We start from the raw sequence: 16,605 nt of genomic DNA on the forward strand, positions 1-16,605 counted from the left end.
CCCCATCACTGAGCTGCTCATCTAGGAATACTTCATCTGTGTTTTCACGCATGAGGTCTCCAGGGATTGGCGTGGCATTTGCAATTCTGTAAGAAAAGGTGACAATTTTAAGACCTTCTGTCTTTAAATGTAAACAGTGTTACATTCTATACACTACATTGGAATTCACATAAAATATCTTCTTTCTGCCTCAGGGTCATAATAAACAAGGGAGATGAACATAATAGGTTAACCGGATAACAGCAACACAAACTAATAAGAGGTCGATTTAATAAAAAAGCTCCCAAATGTGATAGATTCTACCATTAATATTGCCATTCTGGGGCCTAAATCACAACATGTAGCTTAGTAAGGCTTTATGCTAGCTGTCTGATTACACAATAACTAATCCTAAAACCCTATGACTTGCCACAAGGAAAGAAAGTTAAAAGGAAAAGCCTTGGCTTATAAAGCTAACTCTTTACTAGGGTTTTCTGTGCATACCCAATGGCGGCAGGGGTCAGACGAGTGTGAAGCTGAGGGGTAGTCGACGTTGTTGTCGTTGTCAAAGAGCCGTCCATCCCAGTCTTCTCCCAGTCATAGGGGTCACTGTCAAGAATCCCATATGTCTTCATGCTGTTGTCAAAGACAGAAAGTAGGAGCTGTACACAAACAAAAAGCGAAGGATTTAGAGGAAGGCTCTCAAAAAAACAAGCAATAACTGTTTGGCACGTGTACAAAACAAAAAAAGCTGCTGAACATATAACACCCAATAAGGTGTTTGTGGTGCTTCTCTGGCACATATCTCCATACCTGGCTTCCATTAATGGCTGCATGGAGAATAAGGATATGACATCATATTTCAGAGTCACTCAATGCAGCTACAAGAGTAAGAGTAAGTCAGAGATGTGTGCCAGATGAACACATCTACAAACCCTTGTGGACAAGCCTATGGTATAATGGCATTAAACAACAATAGCAATATACAATAACACATGTACAGAAGGAGAATTGAGCCATGCTCTTACAAGCTTCTAATCTATTTGGCATACTATGCACTGTTAATTTTAAAGTAAGTTTCTAACCTAAGCAAGCTGTGTCATGTTGGTGAGTAGGGTCCATTGTTAGCATAGTACAAATAGAACCTTGTCTGGCCATTGTTACTTATGGTGCAACAATAAATGCTTTGGCTAGCACTTTATGTGAAATATAATTATTACACTTCTGAACCACCATCTAGCTTCTCTATTATCCAATAAAAGTTTATATATATATATATATATATATATATATATATATATATATATATATATATATATACATACATACATACATACATACATACATACATACACACACCATAGCCTGTACATACCCCACTTTATAACCATGCAACTATAGGGAAAACCAATGAAATTTCACATACCTGGTAATCCGGCTTTGTAAAATAATCCAAGGCAATAATATGCTCAAGAAACACAGAGAATTCTGGTGGAAGATGTTTCAGCATAAGGCGATGTTCATACCGTTCCTTTATCGAACCTACTTGTTCCTATAAAAATGTTTTTAAAAAGTGTATCATATTTAAAGAACACATTGTATATATGTACAAGGTAACGAACCAACTACACTTTTGAAACTTGCCCAAAGCCAAGTTAAGTTTAGTGAATATGGGTTAATTTGTGACTGTGGTTCTGTAGGTCTTTAAGAAGTGGTGTTGTGGTCGAAGAGGCTATTTAGATCCCCACTGATCTTTGACGCTCATGTATAATATTGAGAACCATAGAAGACTTTTTTTGTGATTATGGATATTGCATATTTTCTAGTCCAACACTGAAACAATAGATAAAATAGACAATGTTAAGGAACACACAACAATAAATTACCTTATCCTTTATCTTTCTCCAAGGAAGCTGACCTATCACAAACTCCACCAGCATGTAAAAAAGGGACCATAGATCATCATGTCTACCCATTTCCTGAGCACAGACAGAACAAAAAAACAAAGAAATCAAATAATGTCAGTGCCTGAATCTTATCCGGTGCAAGTACTTCGTGTAAATAACTTGATTCAGATAACACAATTTCATGGCAAAGAAGTAAAGCACAAATCCAACCTTAAGTTACCTAAATGTATAATATTTTACCGCTTTCCAAAACAGATACCTGAACTAGAATAATGCTTTAGTTTTGGGGAAAGAATGATGAGTCATTTACTGAGGGTAGCCATCTTAATCTGATATCTATTATAGTGACTCTCTGTTAGTTTATTCCAGCCCTGTGGTGGAAGCTTATACAGTATATACAGTAAATAAGTATGCACTTAGGGTAGAAGCACGAGTGGTTGAGTGGTCAACTTTATCTTAATACCTTTTCAAAGTTTGAAAAATAAATGAGAGATACTCATTTATTGAAACAAATGAAATAAGGAGCCTGTCAGATTTTAAAACCCAGAATTACATGCCCCAGCTGCTGGCTCTCTCACCCTGTTCCTGTGGGCATTGACTGAGGCGTATCGCACTGTTCCACGAAATCCAGCAACAGACCGTGGCTAGAAGGTAAAATAAATATAATCAATGCAGTGATTCCAAGACAAACAAAGGAAATATTTTCTTACAGAAATTAAATAACACATGGAACACAAAGGAACATATTAAACTGGCACAATAGCAGGTCTCCCATTTGGCCATGAATCAGCTACAGACTAGGACAGTAGTGACGTAGAACATACTCTATTGGGTTCATTCTGCTTTGCTGATGATCTTGACCATGGAAGAAGCTACTTTTTTGAAAGATATACCATTTCTCCAACTTGAAATCTAAGAAGTGTTATACACATTTAAAATGGCTATGTGAAAGCTGGCTTTAGACATTAATAGAAGGAAACACATAATAAGCATTGGCAGAAGGAGACCATATAGATGCGAATAGTACATAGTGACATAGTTATATAGGCTGAAAAAAGACATGCGTCCATCAAGTTCAGCCTTTCCTATATATGTTAATTTGTTGCTGTTGATCCAAAAGAAGGCAATTTTGCAGGGAAAAAAATCCTTCTTGACCCCAAAATGGCAGTCAGATTTCTCCTTGGATCAAAAGGCTGTTTACCCATAATTAAAGATTATATCCCGGAATATTATGTTTTTCCAAGTATTCATATACGTGAAGTTCACACCTGGTCAGGAAGTAGTTGCATCAACACTTCTAATCCACAAAATAAGTACAGTAAATAAAAAAAGAACACATTTATTATATTTTCTCGTTAGGAACTGATCAGTTATAATAGTAAACTTATTATAAGGCTTTTGCAAAATGCATCTCATGATACCAGTAGAGGAAGAGATTGTGTTGGGAGCAATAAGCCACGTACAAAAATTACTCTGAAAATAACATAATAATTCTAACATAATTAGAAAATAATTAGGATAAAGAATACAGCCTATGGAAATATCTGTGGGCTTCTCAGCTATATCTCAGCTATGGTACTAATGAGCATGCCCTTTGTTTGCAAATTATTCTGGGCACAAATAAATTATACAAAAAAGTAAACCACTTGGTTTTTGCCACTTTGTTCATTAGTCATGTCCCCAAAAAGATGCACCCCTAACATCATCATGTTAGTGAATACACATGCACTGCCCATACCCATCTCCATAATGAACATAACATATTTGTTTTTACATATCTTTCAAGGGGGAACTAGAACTACAAAACTGTCTGGGGGTCCGGACTGCAAATTGCTTGTCCAATGTTTAAAATTAACCCAAACATAAAAGACCACCTTCAGTCCAAAGTAGATAAAGCATAACTGAAATTATGCATTTTATTTTCCATCTAAAATCCACATAACACAACTGAAAACATAATTAGTTTGAAGAGCTAATTAACACGGATACTATGGCTCTTCACTTATAGATAACTCAGCTAAAAAGCAGCTGATATCAGCAGACAGGAGAAAACATCTGCATTGAATGCAAGGGGTGGCAGCAGTTTCTGGTAACATCTTAGATACAAATAATTGCCGTTCATCTGTACAATCCCCAGACACACTATGCTTTCTGCTGTCAAGTTAAATTATTTCTGCTATTATAGCAAAGGAAATTTTAATTGATAAAATAATAATCTTTCACCTACCGTCCATACACACCCCGACGGATTGATGACCTCACTGTTTAAAATATTCCTCATGCCAATCCCATCAATCTATGTTTTGGCATTTTGCCCTGGGTCAGACCTATAGAACTGCCCACCACTCACATCCATGGCCGCCTTTGTCCTAAACATCATTGTATGATGTTCCAGAGCTCTGTATTTTCAACAGGTGTGGAATATGTAAGTATATGGGCCATTTACAACGCAATGAACTTTGTCAATGACTTTGATTTCATAGGACGTGGATTTTAAATGTGACATCATCAGACACTGTGCTGTTATTATGAGATACACTCAGGCATGGATTGACGACCTGGCACATCACGCAAATGCCCACACTCACTCGATCTGCAACTCTGCTTGCTACAGAGTACGTATTTAGTGTGGAATCCATAACTTATAGTTTTCAGGTGGCTCCGAGAATCCAGCCCCTTAATTACTGGCCAACAGTAAGGACATTAAATAGAATCTTATTAGCAAACAAAGAAAAATCCTTTAGGTTGGAGGATATAATTTCCTCCCTTTTTCATTTGGTGTGAGGCCCTTTCTTTCCAGAGATGACCCGATAGTTGAGCTTGTACACTTTGGCCAAAATACTTAATTTTTATTTAATGCTTGTGAAATATACATCTTAAATATAAATTCATTTCTGCCTAGTTATTTGGGATTGGGTACAGGGAAAGCCGAAGTAGATGACTTTCTCTGACACCTTTTCACTTAAATGAACTCCTGGACTTTTATCAGCACTTCTTCCAGACTCCTTTTTCAAGCCCAGGCAAGGAATTAAACTACAACGCTAATTCAATTTGTGATGTTCAACTTCATTTAACACCCCACTGCTTTAGTGAATTACAGATGAAGACCTTCCATTTCCCCACCGTTCTGAGAAATTCTCAGCAAACTCATTATGAGGTCATTAGTGTCTTGGCTGCCTGAGCCAGGTGCTTGAATGCAAATCTCGTTAAGGTTCTTCCAGCATCTGATGCAAATCTGTTCTGTAACAAATCAAATTCCCAGTTCTTGTTTGAAATATGATTATCGTGGCTATAAGGCTAGGGTTGCCTAGAGACATAAACCTCAGCTCTGAAATATTTCAGGACAATACTAACTGCACTAAATGAATAATCAGCTTTAGATACAATTATCATCTTAGATTGCTTAGTCCACTACAAAAATACTTTTTTCTCCCGATGGTATAAGAGAGAATTATACAATTTCTTGTGTTCTCTGTTTTCATAGCGGTATTAAAAAGACCCCAAGCTAACATACCCAGGAGCTGCGTGTGAATCGGGACTTGTTATTATGAAGGAGAGCCGTATAATATCTTGTGGTTCTTTCTTGAGCATCACACCTTATTACACATAATATATATATATATAAAATGGACGAGCAAATGCAGAACTGAAGCCTATACTACACCCAAACAATGGTCCAAAATAGAAAAAAAAGACACAATGACAATATATACAATATATACCCTAAGTTTTGGTAGCTGTGATGAAACATATCCAGAAGTATGACTTTGCATCCCTTCTCTACCAGTAGTCATACAACTCCCCCCACTCAGTTTACTTTGTGGTTCAATGGAAGCTTGATCCCCTTGATTTTACCTTATTTCATGTGTTCATTTTTACAGTTCAATTACTTACCGGCCGTACATCCCCGCATGAGGTTGTAAACTGCCGTGCCAACCCAAAGTCCAGCATAAAGCACTTCCGACACGTACTTGGGAAACGTCCCATTGCAAAGTTAGACTAAGAGGAGGCAATGAAAAATGTGTATGATTTATAAAAACATATACCTCTAGCGTAATGTGATTCACATTTACACCACATCATTATTTACACCCAAAACATGTATTATTAAAACAAAAAAATGCCGCTTACTGGTTTGATATCTCTGTGTAAGAATCCCACAGAATGAATGCTTTCGATGGACTCCAGGATTTGACGGCCAAGCCGTAAGGTAGTGCTCATAGAAAAAGTGCCTCTGGATTGGCTGCGCCGCAGGTCTGCCAAATTGCGGCCCTGGACAAACAACAAGAAGCAGATCAATCGAAAGATCAACCACTGGTTGGCCATAAGATGCAAGGAAAATGTCTTTCATTCTGCTCCAAAGGTACATAAAGGTACATATTCTGATAAACTAAAAGGTAAAGGTACATAAATATTCTGATAAACTAATTTTACTTTTTCACAGTAAAAACTACATCCTAATTTGTAGGAAATATATTTCTGTTGGAATGACTTGCAATCTATGAATCCCCAGATAACACAAAGAAGAAGTAAAGCCATAAAAAGTGGGTCACATTGTGCTGCGTGACCTTGTGGTAGTAGCGTGGTAGTAGCGTGGTAAGTAGCGTGGTAGTTGGTACTGCAAGCTGCGTTAAGGACAGGCTACAACTTCACAATTGGAAGTGAGTTGTGTGTGCATATGTTAGTATGGGTCTAGAGTGCCCTTGCCAAAAAGAGGGACACATTTGAACACTCACCTGTAACTGCATAACCACATAATTAAAGCGGTCATTCCTCCCACATCCTATAAAGCGACAGAAATGGTCTTTACCTAGAAGAAGAATATACAACAGTATGAAGCAATAAAAAGTCTATGTAAATCATACCTCCGACTTGAGTTAGGAAATAAAATACATTCTTCCACTTCCAAATTACTGAAAATCAGCTATTACATTTCCAAATTAAATGTAGCGTTTAGAAGGAAGGAACAAGATCACAAATTCTACCTTTTACGTCTATAATCCAAAATTAGTGTATTTTACGGACTCCTGACAAACATAGTTCCTAAATTTACCCAAATCCTTCTGCACATACCAAACGATCATGTAAGATTTAGAAAAATAATTTATTTCTAAAAACTTTTACAGAGAAATGTAAATAATCAAGTATATCTTTCATTGTATCCGCTTTTTGTATACTAGACATGCTGTTCTTAATACAACCAGGGGATGTACTTTATACTGTACATCTAGTCACACAAAGGATTAAAGCTGCTTTTTCTAAAAAAAAAAAAAAAAAAAAAAAAAAAAAAAAAAAAGACAAAAACAAATTTTTGGGATTGCAGTAATTCTGCGCTGTATTTTTATCTGTGCTAGATGTAATAAATGAAAGCAGACTTTCTGTGACGCAGAAAGAGAGACTAAAACTAGCCCAGGGAGTGATAGAGAGAAGGTAGGGAAACAAAACGCAAGAGAAACACGTAGTTTTGGAACACAGAGGACACGCCACAGAAATCATTTAAACTCAATCCGTGTTCCGTGAATAAGATCCCATACATCTTGTGTTTTACTGCTCTGGTGCGCTGGTATCCAGGAGCATTGATTTTCGAGATGCATGTTACTGCAGTCTGCGTTGGCAGAAAAGGATATGAAGGACAGAAAGAAGAAAAAGGAGGGAGAGAGAAAAGAAAGAAAGGGACACAAGAACTAAAGAAAATAATTTTAATGATGTCATCTGATGTCATAGTGTCTACTTCCACTGCTGAAGATTTTGTTGTTGTTGAGAGGTTATACGAAACCTGAAACCATAACGTGTTTTTCTTGATTTATTTTTACCCTTTATTTTTGTAAAAATGCAATAAAACTTTGATTAAAAAAAAAAAATGGTAGAGCTGGGCAGCCGCATATCCTATAACTTTTTAGAAGATAAAATGATACTAACTAAATTTAACTGCCCCATTGTTTTATACCTTCAGTATTTGCTGTAAGTGAATGGTTACGAAACAGTTAAACTGCACAGCTACATATTTTAACTAAAATAAAACCGATAACTGATCAAATCAGTTCATGCACCTTTATATGTACATATATAATATTTTTTCTTCAGTGTCGGCACAGATAAACGGCGCTGCCAGGGGGAGCGTCAACAGTGCTGCAATCTCATTACGATTCTGTGTGCATTCTTGAACACAAATGTATGCATGCGCGTGTGTGCGCTAGTAGTTGAATTTAAGGAACAAGCAACCTACAGTGTCTTTGGACCGTCATTTGGACTACTCATACATAATGAGGGGTATGAAATAGATGGCAGTTTTAAAGCATTGCACGCTACTCATCAAATCAAAGAAATTGAAGACAGTAACCCCTTAAAGGCTCATATACAGTGTATGTATTGCAGCAAAAGGGTTAAAAGCCTCATCCTTACATTGCGTTTGGGCATGCCGGGGCCAGGTTTAATTAGCTGACCTCAAGACTCCTCAAATATAAACCATTTATTAGCATCACACAGATTCTATGGAGTAACTTGCTTAGTGTGGCAACCAAATGGTGGCTACTTGTGGCAAGATCTAAACTCATTTCAACTGAGCCCTCATCATCCTTGTCTCTGAGGGTGCAAATTGCTGTGTGATGCCCCACTTATTATTACAGTATTTTTGCTCATTGTTCTTCGATGGGAAACATAATGGCATAAAATCAATATTATCAAGTAATTGCCTGTCCTGTTTTCTCCCTCCACCTCCCAGCCTTACAAAGGGCTGCCAATGAGGAAGGATATTATAAGAAAAAATTACTTTGTGGCTAAATAATTATGAAAGCGCATATAACAGGTTAAGATTGCCGATTGCCACAAGTACACAGTTATGTATTGACAGAGGCAATGTGCTGGTTTGTTGGATCACTCCATCAGTTTTCCATTAAGACTAAAACAAATGTCTCTATAATTTCCAAAAGGGTGCCGAGATTCACAGATCTAAAATTTGTCTTTATTGATCAGGAATTAACCTGGTTAACGTGACCCAATGTCTAATATGAATCTGCTTTTTTTCCTTTTAAAATAAACTTATTACAGATGGATGACGATCAGAACACAAAATTATTATTTGTCTAAATTTCCAAGAAACAAACAGCCAAGGTTCCTTTCCACAAATTCATTTAGATTGCCAAAGATTTTTTTAACCTTTTGGTTTCCCAATCATAATACAGGACAGGACCCAATAGAAAACCGAACAGAAGATCATCTTCGCACACGGTACATTGGATACCAGTACACATAACCTGATCAATAATATGCAAGAAGCAAGACTTAAAAGCCAGCAGAAGACAATATGACCTTGAAGAACAGTCATTAGCTTAAAATAGATCACCAGCACAGACAAAAATGAAATTGTATATAATGAGAAGGCTACAAAGCAGGATCTCAGTTTATACTTTAAATGAAAGCCTTTTCCCACAAAATACAGCTATAAAAATGTAATGACCAGCATAAGAGCAGTCTCTAACAACTCACAGCTTTCTTTTTTCCCCAAATAACACACATAAAGATTCTTAAATGCAGACACCTAATTAGAATAATTCATAACAGTACAAAATTAGCACTAGAAAAACATTGTGTTCTCTATATCTAACAGGAAAACATCAACATTACTATTTTATGTAGCCAATGTTCTTATGTAGACCCGGAGGAACATAATGGGGCAGTCACTTCCAAACTGACGTAAGTCAACCAGGAGCACAAATCCACGGATACGAGCACATTCTCTCCCGTGACTAGGTAGGCCTTTTAAAAAGTTCTCCACTTCCGATGTGGTAATCCACCAGCTTCCTGACTTTAATGGAGACACATGGCGCGGTTTACTTATACCTTCATAAAAAGGAGAGCATTACTGTGACAGAATGACCTGTCATACAGGGGCCCAAGGTACTCAGAGATGGCTCCAGCCTGGCTGCCAAACAGGCAGGAACTCCATTGTTTAATTAATCCCATCAATAGGATTGCTGACTGGGGATTAAAGGTTGGGTTGAATACATGTATCTGTTAATTTATGTTAATGAAGTTCTGTGGCTATATCAGTCTATGTTTTACTACAATAAACTGTTCATTCCTGCTGTACTCAGTTCAAGGTAGTTGTGTCTACTTATTGGGTACACATAGCAGGGTTCCAAGGTGCGCATGCTGGCTGGTGCTGGAAGTGATTCCGGGGACAACAGGAGGACACATGTGGGTGATCTCTGGGAGTAACTACAGCTCTCTTGGTGAACCCGTTACAATTACTACTAAGGGCCATATATTATTGACACAAACAGGGAGAACAGTTTCTTTCCAGATACTCTCCACTCATGGCTGCAGTCCTTGGCTGGACATCATTCTACTACCACCTTTGCCAGTGAAAGTTTCTCTGAATTCTTCTACTTTAATGCTTTTAGGACTAAAATCTAACCTGCCTAAAGAAACACAAGGTGAGCGTTTATTAACAGACTCAAAATTTACCTTGAACCTTCTTCAGGACAGCAACCTCCATCTTTAGCACCTGCTTTGGCTGCTGGGCAGATTCCACTTTCAGTGCTACATTCTCTCTTGTTATCAAATCCATCGCATCGTAGATTTCTCCAAAGCCACCACCGCCAATTTTCCTTAGCTGCCAGTAGATGGGAAATCATCAGTATTTTAATTTGAAACAAATACAAAGCATGGATTTGATGTAGCTGTACATTAAGAGAAACAAATTAACGGACAGGCATACTATTCTAGTGTTCACAGCGAGACCACAATGGTCTCCTAATGAGATACAAACTATACAAAATAAATAAATAAAATAGAAAGCTTTTATACAACTTTATTTTAACGTGATAGCCCTCCTTGCTTTTATCTTGTATTGTATTCTTGTACTTTTCAATTGTTTGCTTGCTTGTTGTGTTTATTCATAAGGTTTTTCACATGCGGCTGACCACCTCGTATAAACTGATGATCCGGACTAGGTAAGACGTATTTGCTCGCGGAAAGAAATCAATTCCCTTATCACGTAATTGATTCCCTTTTGGGAGCTTATGTAACCCACTTACTGCAGGGTAGCACAAAAAAAGTAATAGTGTGTCATATATATGACTCCAGGTTTCCATTCATGGGGTTTAATTGCAAATTTACCGTGAATCAATTAGATCTGAACATAAGAGTATAGCCCTTAATAGAGAGCAGGGCATACAGTATACAGGCCAATTTAAAATATAGTTGTGGAACATATACTACATGGTGGTGCATAAGACTGCAATAGTATTTCCACTAAATTTGAAACTTTTGATAATTTGGGGTTGATTACAAAGTTAGGGTGCAAAATTATTGTATCTTTTAATATCTATACTCTATACAATACAAATTAGGAATAAATGTGATAGAATGACTGTATGTTTCCCAATTATTGGACAGTTTTTCGCTTCTATTTGCAAATTACACAATGCACCAGAGCAACAACCAGAGTGACACTGATGTTATATTATGTCCTTAGCGCAGTCTTAACAATTTCAGGAGGACAATATGTTATGATTTACAATTTCCAAAAATAAGGACACATTTAGATATAGAGAATCATATGAAAATATTCCAAGCAATTCTTTAATTAGAAAAACTCAAAACTGTGTTGAGACCTAGTTTGACATAACAAGCAATCTGTTGATTGTCCTTAAAAGAATAAATTATGGCTGTTATGATGCTAGGAAGAGAGAAGAATAATGGAAGCCTGCCATGGAAATCAGTAAACTAATTTTTGGCAGCAGAGTTCATATTTCTGAAGGTCACAATGGTAAGTGTGTGTTACTGGAATCCAAGGGGAGCTCTATAATACATTGTTACTTTTCATTAATACTACAATTACAAGTGTTACAAGTATTGTATTTATTTTGCGAACTGATTGTAACAGCTCTATAGTGTTTTCTGTAGCTTACAATTCTTATCTAGGCCCAGTCTACTAGAAAACAACCATACCTCTAAGCTCTTATCATACTACCTTGTAGTATACAATGGAATTTCTCTGTCTCAACTATCCAAAGGGACCCTCTGACCAATTAAGCTCTATGGCGAAATGGACATCAAGACTTTAGTAGGATATGAATGACCATAAATAAAAATCTCAGTGTGATATCCGAGTTTGGAATGTAACCAAAATATCACACGACCACCAACAATGGCAATATGAACAAGTTTTGGGGACCCATGCGCTGGGAAAGATGAATGAGAATGGAGAGAGATCTGCAGACCTGTGTACGCTGTACAACCAGGTCATTGGCCATTTCCTCACAAGTGCATCCACAACATGGATTTCACCAGACAGCGTGACAGAGAACCAGCATCATAGACCAGCTGGGTGGCACTGATGTAGATGCCAAGGCAAAGAGGACCTTCCTACAGCTCAAGAACACCTGGAGCTCCATAGAGCTGTCTTTGCAAAAAGTATTCCATTGTTCAACTCCAACGTGAACCAAAACAAGAAAGTCCAGACCTTCATCAAAAGCTGCTTTAGAAGATCTGCCTATGGAGATCTGTAGTTGGCGGTCCAGGCATAAGTAAGTACCTACAATATCAACCTCCACTTTGCAACAATTGAAACACCCAGATCTCATCAGCATATCTAGGAACACTCTGGTATTGACCGGGAATTTCAAGGTGAAATTCTGACCCGCCCCCCAAGTCTCCAGCCTTTTCTTTTTTTCTACAGAGAGGGGAGCAGAATTTGTCTACATCCATTACCTGCCCACTCCTTGCCCCTTTTTTCTTCGTTTCGATCCAGTTCACTCCCTCTAGATCAGTGGTTCTCAACCTTCCTAATGCCGCGACCCTTTAATACAGTTCCTCATGTTGTGGGGACCCCCAACCATAAAATTATGAAATTATATATTGTGAAATATGTGTTCTCCCGCCCCCCCCCCGATGGTCTTAGGCGACCCCTGTGAAAGGGTCGTTTGACCCCCAAAGGGGTCGCGACCCAGAGGTTGAGAACCGCTGCTCTAGAGGTTGTCTGGGGCACCTATCCCTTCACAGCCCCCTCACTCAGAAAAGGGAGAGCTCCAGCTAGCCGACCCTGGGAAATTCCTACGTATGTGCATCAGTGTCACATTACAGTATAAAAACTTTGTATTTTAAAAACTTTAAGTCACATAATAGCTTTGGGTTGGCAAATACAATCTGACTTCATACAAAAATACAGGACATGCCGCAAGCATAATGCAAATTTCTAGTATTTGCCATTATGGAAATAAGCATGCTGCAGGAACAAGCACCCAGCAACAAAAATATTAATAGGCACCTGGACAGAAAGCTTAGATCCTTAAAGTTCAAACGCATGGGATTAGTGCTGGAAGATCTTTGATGAAACATGCAATTATAGAACAGGACAATAAATTAATGTTTTGATCCAACTACTTTGAACATGAAACGCCAGGAACACACACAGTCAGACCAATTAATGGGATGACGTAGACAAATACATAGAAACACAGAATTTGATGGCAGATAAGAACCATACAGCGATCACACTCAGATCTTAATCTTGTCTTAGATCCAGGATAGCTTTAGGCCTACCCCGTACATGTTTAAACTCCCTCACCGTATTAGCCTCAACTACTTCTTCTGGGAGGCTGTCCTATTTATCTACCATCCTCTCGGTAAAGTAAAATAGACAACCAAAGAATAGGATCATATATGAAAAAAATATCTCTTAACATTCTGTACAGGCTAAAATCACACATCTGCTATAGTTTTGTTGGTTCTCCAATATATGGCATTTTTCAACTGAGAAATATATCCAATATATAACGCTAATGGGTAATAATCAGAAAGAATAAAAAACATGTCCCATCTGCTAAATATTCTCTAGAGATTCCAATGTTATCCTCAAGGGATACTTGGAAACTAGACATTTCCGCCTCTTAATGGTTTGACCTTTGTAAGATAAATCAATAAAGATACCCCCCCTCCATTTCTAGGGTCTGGGTCCACACAAAAACTCTACTTAGAAACCACACAAGCAAGCTCAATTCCTTCACTCAATGAAACTGTGGACTAGATGGGCCTTTCGTAACGACCTCAAATGGCTAATGACACTTTATTTCATGTGTTACTGATTCCCGACCGATTCAGGTCTATTGTTCCAGCCCAATACTCACGCACAGCTAAACACAGCCACGGGGAGCTATAATATCAAGCAGGAGATATAATATTCAAATGTGCTGCAAGCTGTACTGGTATCCGCATGCAGCTTCAATCTACTTCTGTGCACAATTAAACAATTATTTATACAATGCCTGTTACAGAAAAAGTATTAAAATAAAAAAAGAACAAAAAAAGAGGTTTACAAATGACTCACCACTTTCCATCTTTCCTTTACCAGGATTCCTACGCTGAGGATATCCGGCTGCTCCCCTCCTCCGCTCATTGCAGCTGGTGCTGGAGCTATTAGACAAAATTTGGATCACCGCAAATCATCTGGACACCAGAGGTGACTCCCATTTACCCAGCGTCTACAGAGACAAGAGCATTTTGGTTATCATTAACGGCGTAAACAGTAAAATACCAGCAACGCAATACATTCACAGCCAAATCCATCTCACTAGAAATTAAACATTGCACCAAAATGCAGCCCCATGCAAGACAAACAATGAGAGGGAAGAGGTGTGGATTAAAGGGAACAGTATACTCCCTCTCTGAATCCCTAAATGACAGGTTCAAATGCTGTCAGTGATGGGGAACGTACCAGAGTTTGAGAATTAAAAGCCTCCAAACCCATGTGTAACACCAAACACCATGGACAACAGCCACGGCCTACTAATCAACAAGGAGAATATGGAGCCAAATATCTAAACTAGAAGATCCATGAGGGGACAAAATATCTTCAAGCAGGCCCTATTTCTTTTACTGTACACTTCAGTCCATTCAGTCTCATTTTCCGCTTTCCTTCGGCATACTTAAGTACGCTACCCATACAGCCCACAGGACGTGTATGCACCAATATGTTGTAAAATACACCGGGGTCCATGCAGAATGGACTCCATTCATTGGTTAAGTGGGGGAAGTAGGGCTGGAGAAATCATTACATGGGCTACACGGTAAATAAGTTGAAATCAATAATAAAAATGTTTCCTTCGTCATTGGATTCAGGTTCACTGACACAAATATGGTGATGTAGTAACAGAAGCTGAACAGAGAAAAGATAATGACCTCACTTGTCAAAGTCCAGCTTCTGGACTAAGCTAGGACTATTAATGATTTCTATAGCTCATATTTAGAGAAACTTCCTAGAGAGATGCGCAGCCCATTCCAGGATTCTTTAGCTGGACATATCTTGAAACTGGAGACACTACAAATTAACACACATCTAAGAAGAGTACAAACCAAGAAGTCTCATCACTCTTAGTCCTACAGTGCTTCAGATGAACCATGCATTGCCTCAAGTGACATACAACAAATCCTAACTTACAACACTAGTTCAGTTCTAATAGTAAAGTGGCAATATAACTTGTAAAACAGAAATACATATAAAGACTGGAAACTCCATTTACACATATAGTTATGCCACATTAACTTGCGGTATCAGTGCCTTTCCACGGGCTGCCCAAAATATTGAACTAGACTTATCAATGAATAATTTATTCTGTAAGACATAAAGAGATGTAATGTAGCTATAATTATTGGTGCACTATAAAGGCAACATTTCTACTCGCACGGAACATTAAAAATGTGTCCCAGGACCAATAAGCAGTATTATGAAAGCTCATCAAATCCTGCTGGGAGTGATCACAGCTGCTGAAAGGCTTTTCTGCTGGAGACCAGCACCTCTTCCATATCTCTGGAGAATGCTTCTCTTACAAGGTCATCTGCCACTGCAGCAAGGATAATGTGCTTTCTGTTACACAGGAGTTAAAAAGCCCTTGGGTATCCTAACTCTGGTAGGGGTTGATTAGACCACCAATGGAAATGGTATTGCTAGGGTGTAAGGAGAAGCTGATCAGTAAATTTATGAATAATACCAAATCACAACAACCTTTCAGCGAACTCCTTACTAACCACAACCAACTTATGTCAAATATGCCTCTCGCGAGAGCAAATCTCTGACATCCTAGAACATGTTGATTTAATTAGTAGATGGAGAACAGTTCTTCCTGATGAAGAGACCTCTGAAGTCCCAAAAGTTTAAGTGAAGTTATCATCTTCTCTCGGATTAATACAATTATAGGACTAACATAAGGATAATATAACGGAAACTACAAAAAACGGAGTTCATGTGTATGCCTAGGTATAATGATATGAACTACCAGTAATGTAGCTCATTTTGAAAATAAAATCTGGATCTTACAACAAACGGCATAAAAAATCTGCGTAAATTGTTGGCGCTGTATAAATAAGAGATAATAACATTAAAAAACAGTTCCCAAGGGTTTTAGTTGTAATTATTTTATTATATGATGATTTAACCCTTTGAGTGTCATGTAAGAAATAGACGTATAGCAAAATGACCATGATAGGCCAGCCCCATATCTCATACATAGTGGTACTCAGTGGGACAAAAATTCCCCTCGTGCATGGAAGAACCCCCCTTGGAGTGGAAGGCATTTAAAATTTGAACAGTTTCAGCATGATCACTCTGACAGATCAGTTGTGTGACATTTAGATAACCCCGATCACATCCATGTATCTACCGGTACTTGCTTCATTCACAAATGCAACGGATGACCATATAGTGTGCAATGTTGGTGAT

At 38.0% G+C, this 16,605-nt stretch overlaps 1 protein-coding gene across 2 annotated transcripts in view; it reads right to left on the bottom strand.

The window, feature by feature from the left end:
• The window catches only part of TTBK2 (tau tubulin kinase 2), a 35,010-nt gene that overhangs the window by 13,922 nt on the left and 4,483 nt on the right, over positions 1-16,605 (bottom strand). For both annotated transcript variants that reach the window (XM_053475276.1, XM_053475275.1), the window contains exons 2-11: positions 14,218-14,371; positions 10,353-10,500; positions 6,623-6,696; positions 6,018-6,158; positions 5,781-5,885; positions 2,465-2,530; positions 1,866-1,958; positions 1,406-1,531; positions 484-641; positions 1-86 (exon numbers count right to left, since the gene is read on the bottom strand). The exon at positions 1-86 is cut by the window's left edge and continues 131 nt beyond it. In XM_053475276.1, the coding sequence (XP_053331251.1) occupies positions 1-86; positions 484-641; positions 1,406-1,531; positions 1,866-1,958; positions 2,465-2,530; positions 5,781-5,885; positions 6,018-6,158; positions 6,623-6,696; positions 10,353-10,500; positions 14,218-14,286 (1,066 nt within the window). In that variant the 5' untranslated portion in view covers positions 14,287-14,371. The remainder of the gene's footprint in view (positions 87-483; positions 642-1,405; positions 1,532-1,865; positions 1,959-2,464; positions 2,531-5,780; positions 5,886-6,017; positions 6,159-6,622; positions 6,697-10,352; positions 10,501-14,217; positions 14,372-16,605) is intronic.

This window comes from Spea bombifrons, chromosome 9 (assembly GCF_027358695.1).
Source record: "Spea bombifrons isolate aSpeBom1 chromosome 9, aSpeBom1.2.pri, whole genome shotgun sequence".
Lineage (NCBI taxonomy): Eukaryota > Metazoa > Chordata > Amphibia > Anura > Pelobatidae > Spea > Spea bombifrons.